The sequence below is a fragment of the Vollenhovia emeryi genome, unplaced genomic scaffold (assembly GCF_000949405.1).
Source record: "Vollenhovia emeryi isolate VEMERY1.0 unplaced genomic scaffold, V.emery_V1.0 DF939203.1, whole genome shotgun sequence".
Taxonomy (NCBI): Eukaryota; Metazoa; Arthropoda; class Insecta; order Hymenoptera; family Formicidae; genus Vollenhovia; species Vollenhovia emeryi.
Genome location: NW_011967163.1, coordinates 833,991 through 854,618, shown reverse-complemented (window position 1 = coordinate 854,618; position 20,628 = coordinate 833,991). Strand labels below are relative to the sequence as shown.

General features: G+C 37.0%; 4 protein-coding genes across 17 annotated transcripts in view; 2 read left to right on the top strand and 2 right to left on the bottom strand.

Moving 5' to 3' along the window:
• The first annotated feature begins 608 nt into the window (after positions 1 to 608).
• On the top strand, positions 609 to 4,789 carry LOC105561705 (serine protease gd-like). Of its 6 annotated transcripts, XM_012011926.1 has the most exons (7): positions 609 to 869; positions 952 to 1,154; positions 1,364 to 1,590; positions 2,181 to 2,346; positions 2,683 to 3,006; positions 3,269 to 3,639; positions 3,813 to 4,789. In XM_012011926.1, exons 5-7 carry the CDS (start codon positions 2,709 to 2,711, stop codon positions 4,089 to 4,091), a joined length of 948 nt encoding a protein of 315 aa, XP_011867316.1. In that variant the 5' UTR covers positions 609 to 869; positions 952 to 1,154; positions 1,364 to 1,590; positions 2,181 to 2,346; positions 2,683 to 2,708; the 3' UTR covers positions 4,092 to 4,789. The 6 variants fall into 6 exon arrangements, with proteins under 6 accessions (XP_011867316.1, XP_011867315.1, XP_011867319.1 ...); XM_012011925.1 differs by having other exon boundaries at positions 609 to 1,154; XM_012011929.1 differs by lacking the exons at positions 609 to 869; positions 952 to 1,154; positions 1,364 to 1,590; positions 2,181 to 2,346 and adding an exon at positions 2,353 to 2,446 and having other exon boundaries at positions 2,683 to 2,883; positions 3,299 to 3,639.
• Positions 4,790 to 5,109: 320 nt separating this feature from the next.
• On the top strand, positions 5,110 to 10,267 carry LOC105561703 (serine proteinase stubble-like). Of its 9 annotated transcripts, none has more exons than XM_012011920.1 (6): positions 5,110 to 5,181; positions 6,645 to 6,870; positions 7,470 to 7,635; positions 7,974 to 8,423; positions 9,005 to 9,372; positions 9,763 to 10,267. In XM_012011920.1, the coding sequence occupies exons 2-6, from the start codon at positions 6,667 to 6,669 to the stop codon at positions 10,018 to 10,020; spliced, it is 1,446 nt and encodes a 481-aa protein (XP_011867310.1). In that variant the 5' UTR covers positions 5,110 to 5,181; positions 6,645 to 6,666; the 3' UTR covers positions 10,021 to 10,267. The 9 variants fall into 9 exon arrangements, with proteins under 9 accessions (XP_011867310.1, XP_011867309.1, XP_011867305.1 ...); XM_012011919.1 differs by having other exon boundaries at positions 5,154 to 5,327; positions 6,653 to 6,870; XM_012011915.1 differs by having other exon boundaries at positions 5,154 to 5,327.
• Positions 10,268 to 10,495: 228 nt separating this feature from the next.
• Positions 10,496 to 17,352, bottom strand: LOC105561702 (PAX-interacting protein 1). Its single transcript, XM_012011913.1, has 9 exons — positions 17,096 to 17,352; positions 16,570 to 16,754; positions 13,910 to 16,287; positions 13,287 to 13,731; positions 12,961 to 13,145; positions 12,619 to 12,860; positions 11,892 to 12,161; positions 11,358 to 11,562; positions 10,496 to 11,197 (listed from the first exon to the last, which is right to left on the bottom strand). The coding sequence occupies exons 1-9, from the start codon at positions 17,189 to 17,191 to the stop codon at positions 11,130 to 11,132; spliced, it is 4,074 nt and encodes a 1,357-aa protein (XP_011867303.1). The 5' UTR covers positions 17,192 to 17,352; the 3' UTR covers positions 10,496 to 11,129.
• Positions 17,353 to 18,435: 1,083 nt separating this feature from the next.
• LOC105561718 overlaps positions 18,436 to 20,628 on the bottom strand; it is a 53,706-nt gene continuing 51,513 nt past the window's right edge. Inside the window, 1 exon segment of the mRNA XM_012011947.1 lies at positions 18,436 to 20,553. Within this exon segment, the coding sequence (XP_011867337.1) occupies positions 19,897 to 20,553 (657 nt within the window). The 3' untranslated portion in view covers positions 18,436 to 19,896.

Genomic DNA, 20,628 nt, shown 5'->3' with positions numbered 1-20,628 from the left:
CCTATTTTGAATCACCCTGTATATTAGAAATCACATGATTAAGTAACATTAATCTCAGCAATTGCGAGAAATAAGAATTAACTGTATAAATTTTACTTTTTTCTTACGGCAATTTTTCTTAACATATTGCATTACTTACAATAATAAATAAAGTGTATAAGTGGATATAAATGTAAATATCTATTATTGTGAATTTATTAACAATGAAGGATAAATCATGTTATGATACGTATTATGATATAATTGTAGATGGTTATGTTCCATCATATTAATTATCTCCTAAATATGTCATATTGTAAAGCAGTTAATATATTAATTCAATAATGTTAATATATCATTTTATATAAAACTTTTATGTAGTTATGTAGTTTAAAACTTTATGTAGTTATGATCCACATTTAACTTTCTCGTTACGATCTAATAAGTAAATCGAGGTGCTTATCTTCATAGCTATTTTCCTCATTCAAGATTTTTTTATGTTACTTATTTTTATGTTACTTACAGTAGTTTATAAATTACACGACATGGCTCGACTCATGACCTTGGCACTTGATACTCCTCTACTACACCATTCGAATGCGTCTTCAACACGGAAATTATTATATAAACACGTTTCGAAGCGTTTCGATAGGAAACTGGTCAGTCTTGTAAAGGAGAGAGACCCGTTAAAACTGTAGGAGCGTAACTCCAAGGATTAGCATGAATACCTGGAACTAGTTGTTGCGATATTGAATTCCATTGTAGACCACTAAAAAGTTTTAAAATGCTTCGCAAGACTATTTCAAAAAAGTGTACCAGAAAAAAAAGCACAAATAAATAATCAATAAATATGTGTAAGAATATACAAACGTGAACGACAAAATATTGATGTATGTACAACTCGAAATGTTTTGCAGAACACTCTAATGAGTGATAAGAATACGTATGATGTAATATATTGACCATAAACAGATATGATAAAGTGGAAGCGAACCCGAGTTATACGCACGAGTCCCCTTCATTCTCATCAGAGTCTGAAATTTGTTAAATAAAGCGATGGTTATACTCGCTGCAACCGTTCCTGAATAAGCAAGATGCAAGATGAACAGGCTTGAAGAAAGATTGATTCGCGGACAAGGATTTATTCGCCAAATGGAATAATACTCCTTTTAAAGGTATTCGACAAAAGAAACTAGCGATTAAAGTAATTCCTCCTTAATAAATGAGTTCTATTGTACACACGTGCCAAATTCTTTCCAAATGAAAACAAGCATGGAGCTAATGTTGACCACTTATGCTTAATGATAATTATTTCAAAATTGTGTAAAATATTAAGAACAATTCATAGAAATTAAGTACATCTAAAAACTATGTATTTTGTTAGTTTTGTAGCAAAGCTTCACAAGATGGCTAAGATTTTCATCTTGATCACGTTGCTGTTGCATCAATTTTGTACTATGATACATATATGGTACAAATCCATGCTCGGAATACTTTACATACACGTTCAATCCTGAGACACACAATATATCAGGACAGATTGTAATTCCAACGCCACCAGAAAATACAGAAATTCATTTAAGGATAGCTTTATATAACACTGATTTGACAGTAAGTATTCCTTTTAATATTTTTTAAAATATAGGACAGAAATTTATACATATAAATTCGTAGCCATTGTTATAGACGATTTCAAATAACCTTTAACATTCTTTAAGCTCAAGATTTTTTAAAATAAAATTTGTCTAGTCAGAATCGTATAATTACTGCAATTAGTGCTTCAAAATATTACTCTTCTCTATGTCACAAGAGTGATACACATTGAAATAATCAAACTATAATTTTAAAAACGTTTTTCATTACAAAACGATTTACTTTTCTTACAAAACGATTTGCTTTATGTAAAAATATACCTATTTTTTCATATCTGTAAGTATATCAAGATAATACTAAGATCTAGTGCTGACCGGAGATTGTTTTGAATTAATTGTGACTGCAATGCTGAAAATCGCTCAAAATAGAGTAAAAAAGTCCAGTTTATAAATATGTTACTATCTTATTAATAATTAAAAATTGTTATAACCTTAACTTACTCACTGCTAACCGCGTTGTATTTTAAAACCTTTGCTATATTGGTTAATTTCATTAAAAGTCCTTATTAACAATTTATTTGAAATAGCTTAATTATCATTACGTTCCAGAAAGGGCTCATTCGATTGGAGTTGGCACGATCGTTAAAAGATACTCTCCAAGCTATCCAACAAGGGAAACCTCTGTTCTACAATATTTATTTTCCCTCAAATGAAAATTTTCCAACGATATCCGCGATATGGTTCAATAATCAACAATATTGTCTTGCCTCCGAAGGTGAGAATCGTATTTGCTTAAAGTACAATATAAATGTCACATGTATTCAAAGAAATAGAAGGAAGAACCGCAGTGTCATCCACCTTTCGAGACACACAAAGTTAGGTTTTACTCCTTTGCTATGTAATTTTCAACTAACGTAGATACACGAAGATAAAGAAAAAGATAACATTTTAAACGACAAAAATTTTCTTATGTCATCTATTTCTATTTTCATGTAAAAAAGATCTCACGATCATTCGTTGTGCTTGAAAATTATTTCTTTCCTCGGCAAAAAACATCTCTTCTTCCTCTAAAAAAAATGCGATTTAAGGGATACGTTACGTTTTGCTTTAGAGTCAAGTGCAAATGTCAGACCTACTATGGAGCTGGGACATATTGTATATCCACCGAACGAAGAGTCAATTTCACAGAATTTACAGCCGTGGCATCGAAATTCTAGCAGCTATTACGTATACAATCCGACTTACATTAATAATGATGGATGCGGTGTCACTAGCTACTACAACGATAACATAAATAGTCTGATACCCAACGGTGAGAGTATATTACCAGGTCAATGGCCATGGGTGGTGGCGTTATACACAAAAAACGAAACGAAATTGAAACATTATTTTCTTTGTACTGGTTCAATTCTAACAAACAGACATATTTTAACAGGTACGTTAAGAGACTAAAAAAATTCGATATTACAAGTGCGCTTCACCATGAAAGTTGCACTACATTTGCTACGTTTTTTGCCATCATTAGATTCTCCTCTCACTAGATACCACCTGATGTAATATCCTCAGATTGTTGTCAGAGTTTCCACCTCGAAAAAATCTTTAAACTATATCCAATATTTTATTCATTTATATCTCTCTTACTCAACGGAGATTGTATTACTACAAGAATATATTTTAAGTACATCATCTTTTTACAGCGGCGTATTGTATGAAGCTCTTTCTAATAGGTAAATTTGGATATTCCGAATGGCGCGATGTCCTTATAGTCTTTGGATTATCAGCGGAACGTAAGTTGAATATGAAAGAAACAATTACACGCAAGATGTCAAGTTATACAGTTCATCCTAGCTGGCACGAATATACAGCCGACTCCGATCTGGCGATTATAACTCTAACAAAGTCCGTCGAATACAGTCCTTTTATCAAGCCTATTTGTATATGGTCCGGCCCACCTGATCTCGAGGACCTCGCCGATAGAACAGGATATGTCGTAGGATGGGGTGAATTCGAATTTAATGTATCAAAACTCGGGGTACCACGGATGATAAGGGTGCCGATAATAAATAAGGTAAGAACTTTTATATATGTATATACAAAAAAGCGGTTTTCCGCCGTCGACGACTTTTACTCATTATGACTGTTCAATAGATGTACGAGTTGAATTCTAGTCGTTAAGTTTACTAGAAACAAAACTCGGGGATACCACGGATGAGAATCCGATAATTATTGCTCAAATTATAGGAGGACTGTATCGCGAGCGACTCGCGTTTTTCCTACTTCATTTCGAACCGTACTTTCTGTGCCGGTTTACGAGATGGTCTTTTCGTGAATGGCTATTGCGATGCAGATATCGGAAGCGGGATGGTGTTCTTCAACGCTGTCACAGGCCGTTACGAGTTGCGTGGCGTCACCTCGAAATCGATACATCGTGCTGGCATATGTTTTAGCAAGCAATACGTCATCTTTGTCGATGTAGCCAAATACGTATCCTGGATTCGAGACCAGGTCTTCAATTCATAACGTTAGTTCCTTGTTGCAGAACATGAAATATGCTAGTTGACAAGTGTTTCATATAAAATAAAGAAACAATAGCTCGAATGATAAAAGTCAAACAATAAAAAGAGAGGGCTCAGAGCCTAGACAGGATGGTATAGTGTCAGAGAATTTTATTACATAAAAAATGTATACGGTTCGATAGCAAACTAGACCATCTTCAGTATGAAATAAAGTTAGAACATTGATATGCGAATAATACAAAAGTAAAATTACATTATCCGTGAAATAAAATATGAAGTTAGTTATTGGAACGAAAGTACATTTAAAGAGTGTAAATCGCAGTACATTTTAATAAAAGCTGTAACAATCAAAGTCGAATTGAAAATTAATGCTATGTGAATCGAGAAAGAAAAGAGGGAAAAAAGAAGATACGTACTTGGAAACATTTTTCATCTAATAAAATTCTCTGACACTACCATCTTGTCTAGGCTCTGAGCCCTCTCTTTTCTATTGTTTCGTATAAAATTTGTCCAAAACCACGGCACTTATGAAAAATGGTAATTACTGTTACGAGTTTGACTGTGATTTTTTTGTTATATTCTTCAATTATAATACATTTATTACGACAGTAAAATAAGATGCAAAGTAAATGTAAGTGTAATTATCTATCATTGTGTGTACACTATAAATAATAAGAATAAATCGTGACTTGTTATAATGTCCTTGTGGTACTTTGATAAAGAAGAGAAAAGATAAACATACCGACAGTAAAAAAGCGGAATAATAAAGTGAAAGCAGACAGTTGTATGTCAGAACGTTGATTTTCATCAGAGTTTAAAATTTGTTGAACATAAAGTGATAATTATATTCTTGCCACAACAATTCCACAATTGATTAATAATCAAGATGCAAGATAAAGATGTGTTCTCAGAATGCGAAAAATTAGTATGTTTTTGCAATATCATGTTTTTAAATGATGATGGATTTAAATGGTGAATGTTAAAGTACGTCACGTCATTGGATTCTGCGCATGCGCAGTTTCGTCTTGGTGAAACTGTGCATTGATTCGCAGGCAAAGGTCCATTCACCATATGGAATAGTGCTCTTCTTTAAAGTAATCGATTAAAAGACTAATTAGTGATTAAAGTGACTCCTCCCAAACACGTCAATTCTGTTGTACAATTCGCGGTCGGGAATTGTGTATATTTAAATAATTACTCGTTTACCGTGCAGAGTTGATGTTTCTTTGAACAAAAATCAGTGAGTTTTCATGCAAGAATGCTGTGGAATTAACGAGAAAGTCAAACGTATTAAAACTTTTCGTTTTACTGGATCCGTATCACATTCGCTATTGACTCTATATCGCTCGCTACATCGCTCGCATTAATAGATTCTCTGTTTATTAATATAAATTAAAACGTCCGCCGTTTCGTTTGAATCTCAATTGGATTTATGTAATAATATCTCTTTTTTTTAACAATTTCGGCTGAAAAGATTATTTCTCCTCGAAGTGAGTTGTTTTACAAAATTAAATTTGAATCGCTTAACTCTTTTAAAATATAATATTTAATTAGACTGGTCAAGGCAAATTGATATGAAATATTATAATCGTCATTAAAACAGAAATGATCATACCAGTTAGAAAGTAAATAAAATTACAGAAATGAAATTATCTCCGCTGACCCTCTTGTGACGTGTTCAATTATAGATAAAGCATTTGACCGTTTTTCACGAGTTATCCAGCAAAGAATAAATACAGTTCAGTAATAATTATTGGTGTGTTAACAATTATTGCAATAATTATACAAGCATTTATTAATGTTTAAATGTACTTATATGCAGTTGTATAAAATCTTACAACACAATTAAATTAATTTTGTCAAGAATATAACTTCACATTAATGAAATCTATCTTGTGTCACGAATAGCTTACATTTTCAACTCTATTATTGATCTAAAGAAATAGATACAAATATATACAAGATCCAAGGATAAACAGAGACTAGCCGATCTATGTCGACAACGTTTCCTAAGATCTATTAAATTACTTAATGTTACGGAGTTAAAAAAATTACAAACGCATTATAATGAGAAAATTCGTGCCATTTTATAGGAAAAAATAATTTCAGTTTCAACAATAAACTATGTATACTATATGGACTATAGTTCAAGTAAATGTTCTGTTATTTAAAAGGAATGAATTTATCATATATTTTATTCTTAATTTTTTAGCCTATTTGATTTATGATCTATCAGTTTTCCTGTGAAAAAACCATTAAGCTAATGTTGATCACTTGTTTAATGGCAACTATTTCAAAATTGTGTAAAATATTAAGAACAATTCGTAGAAATTAAGTACATTTAAAAACTATGTATTTTGTGCTGTGTTTTTGGGTTGTAGGATTTCAAATAACGTAACAACTTGTGTGACTAACTCATAACCTCCTTCTTTATTCTGCGCTCAGTTACGCGCCGCCTACACAACCTCTCGGCCTCCCGCTCAACGATACCAGCGCCCTCTCCTTAACGGAGCCTTGACTACTTATCTATCATATATGTAATACTACATTTTGTTAGTTTTGTAGCACAGCTTCACAAGATGGCTAAGATTTTCATCTTGATCGCGTTGCTGTTGCACCTATTTTGTACTACGATATATGGTACAATTTCGTGCTTGGAATACTTCACATACGTTATCGAGCCGAAGACACGCAATGTAATAGGACAGATCGCAATCCCATTTCCGCCAGAAAATAATGGATTTCATTTAGAAGTAGCCTTAAATACTACCGCTGATTTGGCGGTAAGTATTCTTTTTAATATTATTAAAAATGTAGGAAAGAAATTTAAATATATAAGTTCGTGGCCATTAATATAGTAATTTTGAATAAGTTTTAACATGTTAAAGCCTTTTGAAATAAAATTTGTCAAATCAAAAACTTGTACAATTAGTACTGAAATAGAAATAAAATTACTTTTTGCCTTGAGAGAAGTACACATTGAAATAATCAAGATATAATTTTGAAAAAGTTTTTCAATAAAATGGTTTACCTCCTGTAAATATTGAAATGTATGAAGCAATTTTCTCTGGATCTTGTATCTATAAAATATTAACAAAACAAAGTGGAAGATACAGTTTAAAACAAATTATCGAGAAATAATTTAAAGGTTTAAAATTTGTCATCTGTTAATACTATTTACAAGATAAATCGAAGTAGTTACAAATAAATAGTAAAAGATAGGCTTTAAATTAAAGATTATTACAACGTCAACTTACGCACTGTTAACCGCGTTATAATATCAAAACCCATCTTGTACTTAATTTATTAATTTTACTCGTGAATCTTTAGTTATTCCTTCACTTAAATTATTAGAAATAACTTCATTATTATTGTGTTCCAGAAAGGGATCTTTCGATTAGAATTGGCACGATCGATAAAAGATTCCGTTCAAGCTGTTCAACAAGGGAAACCTTTGTTGTATCATGTTTATTTGCCCGTGGACGTAAATCTCCCGATAGTATCCGCAATATGGTTTAACAGTCAACAATACTGTCTAGTTCCTGAAAGTGAGTATCGTATTTGCTTGAAGTATAATATAAATGTTACATATATTCGAGGAAATAGAAGCCAGAATCACGGTAATCTATAATTTCGAGTTACATCAAGTTAAATTTTACTCTTATCTGACTATATAATTTCCAGCTAACATAATGAAGATAAACAGAAAGATAATACTCATTAAAAGTTTGAATTTCTTTTCTCATCATTTTCTATCTTCGTGTAAGAAAAATCTCAATCATTCATTGTGCTTGGAAATGATTTCTTTCCTCGGTAGAGAATAAAACTATTCTTCCTCTAAAAGAACATGAGATTTGAGAGACATGTATGTTACATTATGCTTTAGCATCAAGCGAAAATACCAAAGCTACTATAGAGTTGGAACATATTGTGTATCCGCCAAACGAAGAGCCTTTGCAGAATTTCCAGCCACGGCATCGAAATTCGACAAACTATAGCATAGACAACTCGACTTACGACCATCTCAATAATTTGAGGCATTCTAAACGCACTGTTTCCACCCCTTTTAATGAGATTGCCAAGAACACATTGTTGAATCCAACCCTGGGTCATTCAATCCAAAAACGCAACACCGATAACATTAGCAATAATAATAACGAATGCGGTATCACCAGCTACTACAATGACAACATAAACAGTCGGATCTCAAACGGTGATAACGTATTACCAGGCCAATGGCCGTGGATGGTGGCACTCTACCTCTTGATACCAGACGAACAAGTGAACCAGTTTAAGTGTACTGGTACCGTTTTAACAACGACCCATATCATAACAGGTATGTTAATAAACTGAGAAAAGAAATTCGATATTACTAGTGCTCTTTGAGCGATGTTGAGCTCCTCGTCCTGCAGCTGCTATTCCTTTTCCATATTCAATTGTTTCATGATATTCAAATCAGTATACGATAATGTGATGTTTATTTTGTGCTAAAAAGTTAAAAATGAGTCAATAATGGTATTCTTATCTCTTTCTTTAAATCTTCTTTTCAAAATTTAAAATGTATTTCATATAAATCCTTAAAGCTTTCAAAAGGGTATTCTTGAAATATTGCTGGGTCTCATATTTGGTTATTAATTATTTTCATCAGGACATTCAGAGAATATCGTAGGATTGAAGGAAGTGTTTACATGATATCTGTTTCTCATCCTGTTTGTTCTCTGAATTTCCTGAGGATATCCTTGTGCAATCCTTTGCTCATCCTTGTGAGTAATTTATTACACACTTTCATTAGATTCTTCGTTTATTAAATACAATTTGATGTAATATCTCTAAAATATATTTAATGTATATTTTTCTTTTCCAATATAGATTGTGAATTATTAAAAAATGTACTTTATGCATATCTTCTTTTTACAGTGGCGCATTGCTTGAAGTGGCATTTTTACGGTAACGCTACTATAGACCCCGATTATTTGTATGTAGCCTTCGGATATTTCGATTCAGATCTGTGGTTTGATAGGGGAACAATTAATCGCGGAGTCGCAAGTTATAAGCTTCATCCCGACGAGCAGTGGCGTAACGCCGATTCCGATCTGGCGATCGTGACTCTCAAGACGCCCGTCGAGTATAACCCTTTTATCAAGCCTATTTGCCTGTGGTCCGGTTCAACTAATCTTGACGATATTATCGGTAAGACAAGCTATATCGTGGGATGGGGCAAAGACAAATTAGGCAAGCGCAACACCGGGGAAGCACGGATGGTAAGGCTGCCGATAGTGAGTGAGGTAAGAATTTTGACGAGAATCCGTTTGCTACCTTCCGCGAAATCCGTTCTTTGTGACTGTTAGATCGACATGCGAGTTAAATGCTAATCCCACAAAGTTCTCCAGAAACAAAACGTTCGGACACCTCGACGACAATTCTGATATTTATGTAAAATGCCTAAGAGATTTTTGTGTGTCAAAATTATTGCATGCCTCGAGTTGCATTAACGAATGCGCCAATTACGTTCAAATTGATAAGCTCGAACATCACGCGATAAGAATGTAAATTTTTTTTTAATGCCTGGAATAGTTCAGAATAATTTCAAAATTAACGATAAACGTCGAGTCGACGGATTTCGCGCTATTGTAGAACCGAATGATAAAAATCCGATTTTGTCGGGTGAATTACAGGAGGTCTGTCACAGGAGTCATTTGACTATTGAAACTATTACCTCGAATCGTACTTTCTGCGCGGGTTTTCAATACTCGTGGAATCCTTGCAACGCTGACAGCGGAAGCGGGGTGATGTTCTTCAACGCTACCACGGGCCGTTATCAGTTGCGCGGCATTGTTTCGCGATCAGTAGGTGAATTGTGTTCCGGGGAATACCTCGTCAGTGTCGATGTGGCCAAATATTTACCCTGGATTCGAGAACAGATCTCCACATAACGTTAGTTCCTCGTTGCAGAACGTAAAATATGATACTTGACGAGCTTATTGCATAAGATTTATCCGAAGCCACAAGTAGTTATACAACAGAAGTAAGAATTAAAGTTATAAGTTTGATCTTTGACGTTTTACGGCAATTCTTAATATAATACATTTATTACAACTGCAAAATAAAATGTATAAGTGGACATAAATGTATCTCAGACAGTTTATCGACTTATTAACAATAAAAAATCGTGTCATGACACATGTTATAATACCTTGATGTGCATATCCAATGTTCTGTCATATATCGCATCACCTAATCGAATGCTTCGTGAACGTCTTGTAAAAAATTATAGAAAGTACAAAAGTATTACTGACTCTCTTTAACTTTAATAAAGTTATTAACTCCAATGTCACTGGATAATTCTATTCGTGACTATTAGAGATATGCAAAATCTTTCCGAGTCTCAAATCTTCTCATCTTTTCTCATTTGTTTCACGATATATTTTTGAGAGTATTACACGATCATCAATGATAAATACGATATCTCATCTTTCGATTATATAACAATGAAAATTTCATGCATCATTGGATTTTCTCAAATCACAATCACAAAATTAAAATTATTTCAGTTCTCTCATCTCTCACACTTCGAGTCCATTAAATTTTCGCCGACTTCAATAAAATATTTGAAATTTATCATATATCTTACTTGGAAACACATGTTTTCCTGCAATAACTTCTATATTTTTCTCATTTGCTGTCCTTAAAATCATAAAATTTATATGAATAAAATTATATAAACTATTCCTATGAAACAAATCGAATGCTAATACATCATTTTTATATAAAACTTTTAGCTATGATAAATTCTCGCACAATGATAAAACGTATCAAATTTAATGCATATTTATCTCTAGATAATACAAAGTGCAATTGAAAGAAAATATCATAGGTATAAAGATGTGTAAAAATAATTGTTTATATCATAAAATTATGTTCTTTATTGTCCCTTGTCATTGCAGACAGTAAGCAAAATTTCCGTTTCGAAAATAAATCACTAAAGAATGGATAGGCCCATAACAGGGATAAAAATATAACAAAATGTAACCACATTTTAGACTTAACTCGTGTCAGGTTGAAAATGTTGTCGTGCAACCGCGCCTAATACAATTTCTGCACTGTACACACCTGTAAAATTGTAAATAAGAAAAATTATTTTCAGTACAATATCTGTCACGATTAAATAATATCAACTCCATTTTTATTTTTCTCTTTTTTTATAATCAACTTTCTTTGTGCAGAAAGAACGAGATAATAAAATATCAACAAAGCTGGTTTGATTACTTACTAATATTTGCACGTAAGACATCGGAAAGTAGATGGAGGTCATTGTCATGGGTCACGATAATATAACTTAATTTTCCGGCATTCATCTCTTGTATTTGAGCGACTGATCTACGTGTCTTCTCCATTACACCTCCAGCACTTTCTATTATTTCCGCAATTGCCGAAGGAGATGGTATCACACTCGGTGTAACATAAAATGTTTTACCCTATTTGAGTGGAAAATTAAGAAAGTATTAAAAACAAAATCATATTTCTATCTGCATTTAGAATATTGCCAGTGTTAATTGTACAATTACAAAACGATCTATATAAAGCCTAATCTACAATGTGCTCTTTACGTCTAGAAACATTCTATTTCGTAGTCGATAAATACATTTAAAAAATTTGCGCAAGTGGCTAAATTGTATATCATACACTATACAATCGTACATAGTCGACAATTCTTTTAGGCGTTTCGATTCGTTTATATAAAATAGAATGTTTCTAGATGCAGAGAGCACGTTGTCGATTAGACTTAACGAATACAATCCGTTACCTTAAGTACTGTTCCTCGATTGGGGCTCGCTAAAGTTTTTTCGATATTGCAGTTAAAGTTTTTCTCAAATTCTGGATCACCGAGCATGTATGCACTTTCATCCACAAAAGTGTTTTTTGTAGAACATTCGAGTAGCCATTGAAGACTGACGATAAATTTACATCGAGACAAACAACACAATAATTTCACCGTTCGTAATGGTGCTGACATTACAAGATGAGTGGCATCTCGCCAGCTAGAGGCTAAAGCGCCCCCCAACTCTCGAATTCTCTAAAATATTATAGACTTTATTTAAAAAATTATAGCAGTAGAACACTACAATTGTAATGATAAATTACACAACTAGTAGATTTCAGTAACTATAAATATAAAGTTAATACCTCTTAGCGTGCGTGCAACAGTAGATATTTTTGGGTTGTTCGGAAAGGTTGTGCGGTTAGAACATAAATAAGACGTAGGATATAAAGATAAAACTGGAGACGCAAACTGGAGAAATGCCAAAAATGTGAGAATGGGGAGAATTATGTTGGAATAACATGGAAGCTCTTTAAGCAATGATGGCCGAGAAGGGACTATAGGTCGAATGCGACAAGATAATAGAAATGATAGTGCAAGCGTTAAGCAATGACGTATATTAAATTTAATTTAAAAAAATAAAGTTTAATTAAAAAAAAATTGTGCCTTTTTATAATTTCGGGTATTTGAAAAAGCCAAATGGCATTTATACCTTGGCATGATTTTTAGGGTTTATACCAGAAAATAGTATTCTTGGTTGTTCATCGATTGACGGAGGGTTAGGATTGCTAAGAACGATCTGTTCATCCTGACATAAAAGATGCGAGTCCTTATTCAACAATGGGCCATCCAGGCGTGGCTTTTTGTATTGTCTGATCGAATTTGGACCCTGACCAACCTGTTTTACCTTATCATACGAGTCTTGTGTAATATTTATTGGCATCTTCCAAGCAGCTAGAATCAGAAAATTCAATACGAGTAAGTAACGACACAAGTTACGACGTTTAATTGTAAATATATTATTGTTTCTTATAATCTAATAAGTAAAAATTACCCATGACATGAGGCACTATTGAATAATCTAGTCTGAAAGGATTACTCAAACTGAACTGTTGATACTTTTGACTCTCAACTTGATGTAAAGCATTCATCTGTCCGCAAAGTAAATCAGTCAACCACTGTGCATTTACAACGCTGGTTTGCCACTCGCGTGCCTTTTTGTATTTCTGTCCATCTGGCCTAAAGTTCATTTCAGTATATAATTATTGTATAAAACTCAAAAGGTTATTAAACTGTCAATTAATGGCACAAAAACATTACACGTTTATAATAAATAACACGTTTAAAATATCATTAAAACAGTCGAAGAAATATATATACCTTCTACAAATAAGAAGGGTATTGTGCCTGGAAAAGTAAGTCGTGTACTTTGCACCCAAAGCTTCTAACATAAATTTGACTTTTGCTCGTTCTTCTCCCTCAAATCCAGAAAAGGATATGATTTGTTTGCCACATGGAAGCTCATTTAAGCTGAACGGCGTTGGAAAGTGAAGAACATGCCAAGGTGGGAGTAACTGCTGCTTACTGACAACGTCAGAAAGCCAATGTGCGCTGACGCAACGTTTTCCCTCGCGTAACGCTTGCACCACAGTTGTATGTTTCTGTGTGATGGCTAGCACATGCGTCGCTCGACCACAATACTGCGACTCCACCTCGCCGCCATGTCTTTCAATAACTTGTTTCCAAACTGCAACTTCAGTGGGACGTTGCACGTCGTATTCGACAATGACGAAGAAACATCCTAATAGAAATAGATGTGGCGGCACTGAAAATACGCATATTATTCCATCATTGATAACAATATGACAATGCCAGGTGTATACATAAAACTAACAAAGCTTTTAAAATAATTCTATTACTAATGTTGCATAAAATATTACCTATCCATTAAATAATCTTATGATACAGCAATGACAAACAAAGAAAAATATATAGAAACGTACGTTTCAGATTTGGATTGTGACCGTAAAACTGAGCCTTAGATTGTGGCATGACTGGAGCATATTGCATCTTTAGAGATGTTCCTGGTGGTGCGCCATTCGTTATATTCCCCAGAGTCCTCCTCTGATAAGCGGCCAAGAGTTGCGGGTCTTGTGAAGGCGGGGGTGGAGGTCGGTGCTGTGCAGTCATCAATCTCAACTGACCAGCCGCGCTGCCCTCGGCAGCACCGCCTTGTAATCTGTTGGTCAGCATATTTGCTAGCGCAGTTTTTGTTTTAGGGTTAACGACAAGCTGCTGATCCGGTGGAATTTGTGCGTTATTTGGCAGGGGCGTTAAGGACGCATCTGGCTGCACGCCTTGCTGCTGCTGTTGCTGTTGCTGTTGCTGCAGTTGTTGCTGAAAGTGTCTAATCATATGATGCTGCTTCTGTAAGGATAACTGCGCTATCTGCTGAGGCGTCAACTGTCCATGTTGGAATGTTTGGCCTGTTTGTGGTACTTGTGGGCCTTGAACGGCCTGACCGGCTGACACAATGACTTGATTGGAAGAGTTTATTGGAGTTAATGCTGGTGGCTGTACGCCGGGATGTACCGGCTTCTGTCCTGGAGTTTGCGCGAGTTGCGGTCCCATCATCTGCGGTCGAGCTTGCTGAACCCACTGTAAACTACCTGGCTGGACTGGTTTACCAGGACTCCTTATAACGGCGATGTGGGAGCTTGGCTGCCCCTGGCGATTCTGCATTTGTCTCTGCAATATCAGGTTCCGCTGCTTTTGAATCTTCTGGATAAACTGTGCCCTCTGCTGCGGGTCCATTTGCTGCAGTTGCTGATGTGTCTGCGCGTCCAAATGAATCAACTGTCGGGGAGGTTGAGCCGGCTGAGGCGTTTGTGGACTCCATTGGCCTCCAGGCCTCTGAGGCCCGATCGTTTGTTGCTGTTGCCTTTGCAGCTGCAAGTGGTATTGCTGCTGCTGCTGCCACTGCTGTGAGTCTCGCTGAACGATAAAACCTTGTTGATTCGGTCCGATTAACTGCTGGTTTGGTGGCTGTTGTTGTAATTGACCGTCCCTTATGACAAACTGTTGAGAGTTTTGCGGAGCAGATTGTTGCAGTTGCTGCGAGATCTGTTGTATCTTCTGCTGTTGCTGTTGTTGCAACAAAATCAGTTGCCTTTGCTCGGGAGTGAGTTGCTGCGGCGGAGTCTGTTGTTGAGCCAATTGATGCTGGCCTGCCAATTGTTGCTGTTGAGAAGGTAGTTGCTGCTGCTGCATCACTATTTGTTGCTGCTGCTGTTGAGGCGCCAATGGTACTTGCTGTTGCTGCTGCGTCAAATGTGGCTGCTGAGCCTGTAATTGTTGTTGCTGAATAATTTGATGTTGATTCAATTGCTTTTGTTGCGACGTTAATAATTGCTGTTGCTGTGTATTCAGTTGATGCTGAGATAATTGCGTATTTATCGGTTGTTGCTGTTGTTGAGGCATTATTGATTGCTGTTGCCCCACTAGTTGTTGTATCTGAGGCGATTGCTGCTGACTTACAAGTTGTTGGTTGTACGATGGCTGCTGCAGCTGTTGTTGATGTTGCGCGAGCTGTTGCTGCGTTAATTGCTGCTGCTGTATCAATTGATGTTGCATATTCATTTGCTGCTGTTGCTGCTGCTGCTGCTGCGGGGACAGCTCTTGCTGTTGCATTTGTGACGATACAGTTTTCACTTGCTGAGAAATGTTTTGCTGAGATGTCTGTGGAAGCCAATTTGCTTGATTAATTACGTCCTGATCGGAGACCGACGGGGCAGCTGTGGAAGTGCTCAAGTTGGTCGAGGAAACCGATCGTGGAAGATGCTGCTGCGGCTGCATATTCACGGTATTTTGCCCGTTCGTCGAATACGGAACCGTCGCGGTACTCGTCGCGCCGAGGCTGTGCGAAGCACCCGAGGACACCGGTGGACTCGGCTGATTCCACGGCATGCGCTGCTTCAATTGCTCCAACACGGCCTTAGTCCTGTTTTGCTCCTCTTGCGCAACATTATTATCCGTGTCTTCGTCCATGAATCCAGTAATCATGGCGGTCGAGCTATTTGGCGGCACTAACAGCCTAGGGTGATACTCCACTTCGCTAACGAGAGTGCCCTTCTTGCAACATTCAGTTATCCAGTCGGGTGTTACGATGGATATGCGGTGTCTCGCAGCAGCTTCATACTTCACACCGCTTGCTCTGCCCGCAACCAGGTGAGTGCAATATCTATCCAGGTGTAGCTGACACTTGCCCCCTTGCAATGTTATCATCGCCCATAGGGACTTGCTGTCTGTCCGACTTACCTGAGACAGGCAGACGCGTATGTTCGAGAACAACTGATTCTCTTCTGGAGAGAAATACTGCGTTCTATTTAAAAATAAGTTCGTTAAAGAAATATACGTTCCGTCATAAATGATCTATCTCAAAAAGCTCTTTAAATGAGCAGACTTTTCCTTTCTATAATATATATTTGCACGTCTCGTCTCGAAAACTTGCGTCGAAGTGTTCCAATTTCTTATTTAGAATATGCAAACGTATAAATAAAAATTATAGTTAGAAATAGATAATTTCATTATCGTAAGTGCTGACGTGTTTGCTAGTGTGTACAAAAATTAATATTAAACTAACAGTCTTATTGTAAAAGGATACGGCAGAAGCTTATTGCATTTTACAGAGTACAAGATCCAGTCTTGCGTGACTGCTGGTATCTGATATAGATCCTTCGCCTCCGAAATATCATTTTCTAACGCTTCATTGCCCGCAATCAGATGCGTAACGAAATCGCTAAAATAATTAGACCTCTCCGCTCCACCTTCTTGCAATAAATTCAAAATCTGCAAAAGTATTGCCTACAATTAATAAACTATACCGTCTAAAGTCGGGCGCGTAAATCCAACGTAATTCCGCGTTGCCATTTTAAATATTAAAAGACAAGCTATTACGCGAGAGGGAAGCGAGTCCAACGACAAGACGACATTTGTACGACATGGTGCGCCGAATTATAACCTCAGTTGAAACCCGAAGTTTTACATCAGTTTCGTAGCGAAGGGAAAAAAAGAGCACCATAGCCCTCGGGGGAGTCGCGCGATCAGCTGCGACAGCGATGAGTCTCAGAGCTGTTCGATCCGTCCGGGACGGGAAAAAACGCGGGAAACAAACGGGTGGTGCAACGTACCTTCGGGTCGGCCTCACCGCTGACGTAGTATTTAACGTTGGCAAACGGAACACCGTCGAGCTTCAGGTCCTCGAGGCCAGCGCGTATGTCGCCCATCCTGCCGTGATAGCCCACGAGCTCACGTTTACGGCATCACAACGTCGCTGCGTATCCGCGCAAGATCCTGTTCCGCTGCGATGTGACTCCGCAGTATTTGATAACAAAAGTCCGTCGCGACGCTTTTGTTATTATTATGATTGCAGGTTATGTCGTGGAGCGCCTTGCGTGGCGCTACGCTTGACCCGCGCGCCACACAGCTCCCAGCGGCGGGCGATTCGAATCCGGAAGCGTTGTCGCTTTGCGAGAAAATTTCTGAGATTGAAAAACAAAAAAACAATAACAGGAACAATTCGCAGTTGCAACTACTGTGACGATTTTACTGTCGATTTGCTATTGACGCAAGAGAGTAGCGAAAATAAAAATTGGCAATAACATGAAAATTACTATGACAGATGTAAATTCGAGATATTTTTATAACTTAAGATTTCATTTCAATTTGTAAGGAAGTCCAGGTTCAAACCCTGGCTGAGGTATTTTTCGCAATAAATTTTCTGTATTATTAAAATTTCCAGATATGGTCAATAAAACACTCATGTTGTTAATTAGTGCTGGCGACTTTTAAGAATATTCTTATTAGTTAAGATTTCATACTTCAACATGGGAGCTTAATATTCTAAGATAGAAGTAAAAATCAGATATTATATTAAAATTAAGATAAAAGATGTAAAGAGTATTTTAATATGGGACTAATATTTTTTAAAAGTATAGAATGGGTTAGTTTTTAGACTCATATCTTGTTTCTCATGCAAATATAGAAATTCTACTCTCTCAGCAGGAGTAATTTTGAATACTAAATTAATTTAATTAAGTTAATTAAAAATTTCCCATATGTTATAATTCATTGATGAAAACTTGGTAAATTTCAAAACCTCATCTCTTGTATAAAGAATAGGATATTAATGTAAGAAACAAAAACAATAAAAAGTGAGGGTTTTTAGTATAAACTGACATCTTAAATCTCAGTAAAAATAGATATTAATTGTATCATTTTTCCACAGTTTCGGTGAAATAGTATATTAAATGATAAATTTATTAAATTAGTAGAGGAAAGTCCTCCGTTATAGAGATAGCGGAGTTTCCGCTAAATTAATAGGCATCATCTGTTGGTTTCACCACGAATTTATTGCTCTTGGAGTGAAATTTCTCTGTCTAGTGGAAAATTGATTGTTAGATCGTGTAATCGTTGCGAAAAAAGATTTGTGATTGAATTTGGATATTGAAAATATCCAATCACATAATCGAGGACTTTCCTCTATATTGTTTTGTCTAATTTTGACTAATTCGTCTAGTTTTAATTGTAAAATATATATATCGGGTTACTTATATGATAACAAACAGTGTGTTGAAAAATTTACGATAAACTGATTGTGAAACAGTTGCCAAAGTTATTGCTCGGGGATTAGGGTATGATAATTGCGACGTTTGAAAACATTTGCTTTATTGTATGTTCCTTTCGCCCGCACATTAGGTACATATCAGCATCTAAAATGCTTCTCTCCTTGTAATCCAGTAAAATTCACTCTTGCACTAACTTTTATATTTTGTATCTCCTACTCCTCTCTCCATAATCTTACTCTCTTGCATTCGCTCTTCTTCTTTCGCTCATAAATAAATAAATTATCGGCTAATATGTACAAGATCTTAATAGTTCTCTTTTTCTTACTTTAATAATCATTTGTCGCTTAATAGACGTATCTTGTAAAGACTCTAGAAATATTGAGCTTGGTCTGGTCAGTATACGTAATATATTCTCATGAAGTGCTGTCGCTTCAAATTATATTTATATCTCTCTGTTTATATCTTCCTCTTTCTTTCACGCTTTTTCTGTTTTTTTTTCTAAAATTATTTATTCCTCCTCTCGCTTCGTACAACCGACTAATATCTCCGTTCGTTTGTGGTGCAGCTTTTCAGGAATATGATTGAATTGAATAAATCGGGGAGGAGAGCGTAGAGAAGAGTGCTTGGACAGTGCCAACAAAATGGCCGAAAGATACGTATATTTCTGAAAATGCAATGGCGTTTGGGTACTATGTTGCGCGGCATTTTGGCCCAAGTTTTAATTTTTGCCCACTAGAAAATGTTCCAATTCCCGTTTAAGAAGCCCCCTGCAGGTCACAATTCTTGCTATTGATACATAGCTACTCTGAGATATCTTGTACATTCAGGATGTCTGTATAAGAGAAGAGTCCTGAATATATCCCATGTATATTTCCTCAGGCACACCAGTGAATATTTACAATTCAATGTACGTTTGAGAGAAATCAACTCATTTAAGCTAGTTATATCTGCGCCAGGACACCGCTTATAATAGAAAAGAAGAAAAGAAGCCAAGACGAAGGCTGAAGAAGGAGGCGAGAGGACTTGTTTTGTACGCGAGATAATATCGGCGCGACGCAAGGAGAAAATTATACAGGGTCGCCGATCCGTCGAGCTGGAGACCTATCACAGATATCGGAAATTGAAGTAGATGAAAAACGGATTAAAATAGGGAGAAAGAAGTGTCAGAGACGTCCCACGAGATCGGACTACATCATAGTCTCGTTGCAGCTGGTCATACTATCGAAGTCTACCTGTGAATACGAGCGATAATCGTGTTCGCAAAAAGCTGCACTACCGCCAGACCCAGCCAGCGGGTTGCACCATCCGTCGGAGCGTATCGTGTTCGTGAGGTAACACAGTATTTCTAGAATCTCATTAATGCGCTAGGAACCCGGGCTGGCGTTATCGCCGCTTCTTCTCCTCGCCTCGAGCTGCTTCGCCAGCAGGGCGACCTCCCAATTGTTGTACCCGTCCTGGCAGATCTTGCCAGCGTCGTCCCCGTCGTCGTCGTCCTCCTCCTCCTCTTCCTCCTCCTCTTCGTCCTCCTCGTCGCCCTCATCGCTGTCGCCCTTGCGACAGCGGCTGCTGATGTCAAATTCCTCGTCCGACCTGCTGTCGCTGTTCGATTCGAGGTCGATCGCAATATCCTCCCTCGACAGTCTTTGCGGCACTATCGAGTTCGGCAGCTCCTGCAACTCCAAGGTTTCTCTCTCCGAGTGCTCCTCCCACGATCGCCTACTGCGCGAGCTCGAACCTACCGACGAGGACGAGCGCCGGTCGCGGGGCCGCGCGGACCCGAGGACAGTGTCCACGGAGCTGTCGCGCATGAAAGGATGATCCTCGCGATCGTCCTCGAGATCCTCTTCCAGAGAGGCGTCGTGCTCGGTGCTGTCCCCGCCGGAGTCGTCCGCGCCTCGCGCCAATTTCCTTCGCTCCATCTCCTGGATCCGCGACTGCAGCTGCGATATTATGTCGTCACGCTTGCGGACCTCCAACTCGAGCGACGTGAACTGTCGCTCGAATTTGTTCTGCATGTCCTCCTGCAACGTCAAGAGCGGCGGTATGATTAATCGGGACAACCGCCACGTGTCACACGGTAATGAGGAACTTCTGCG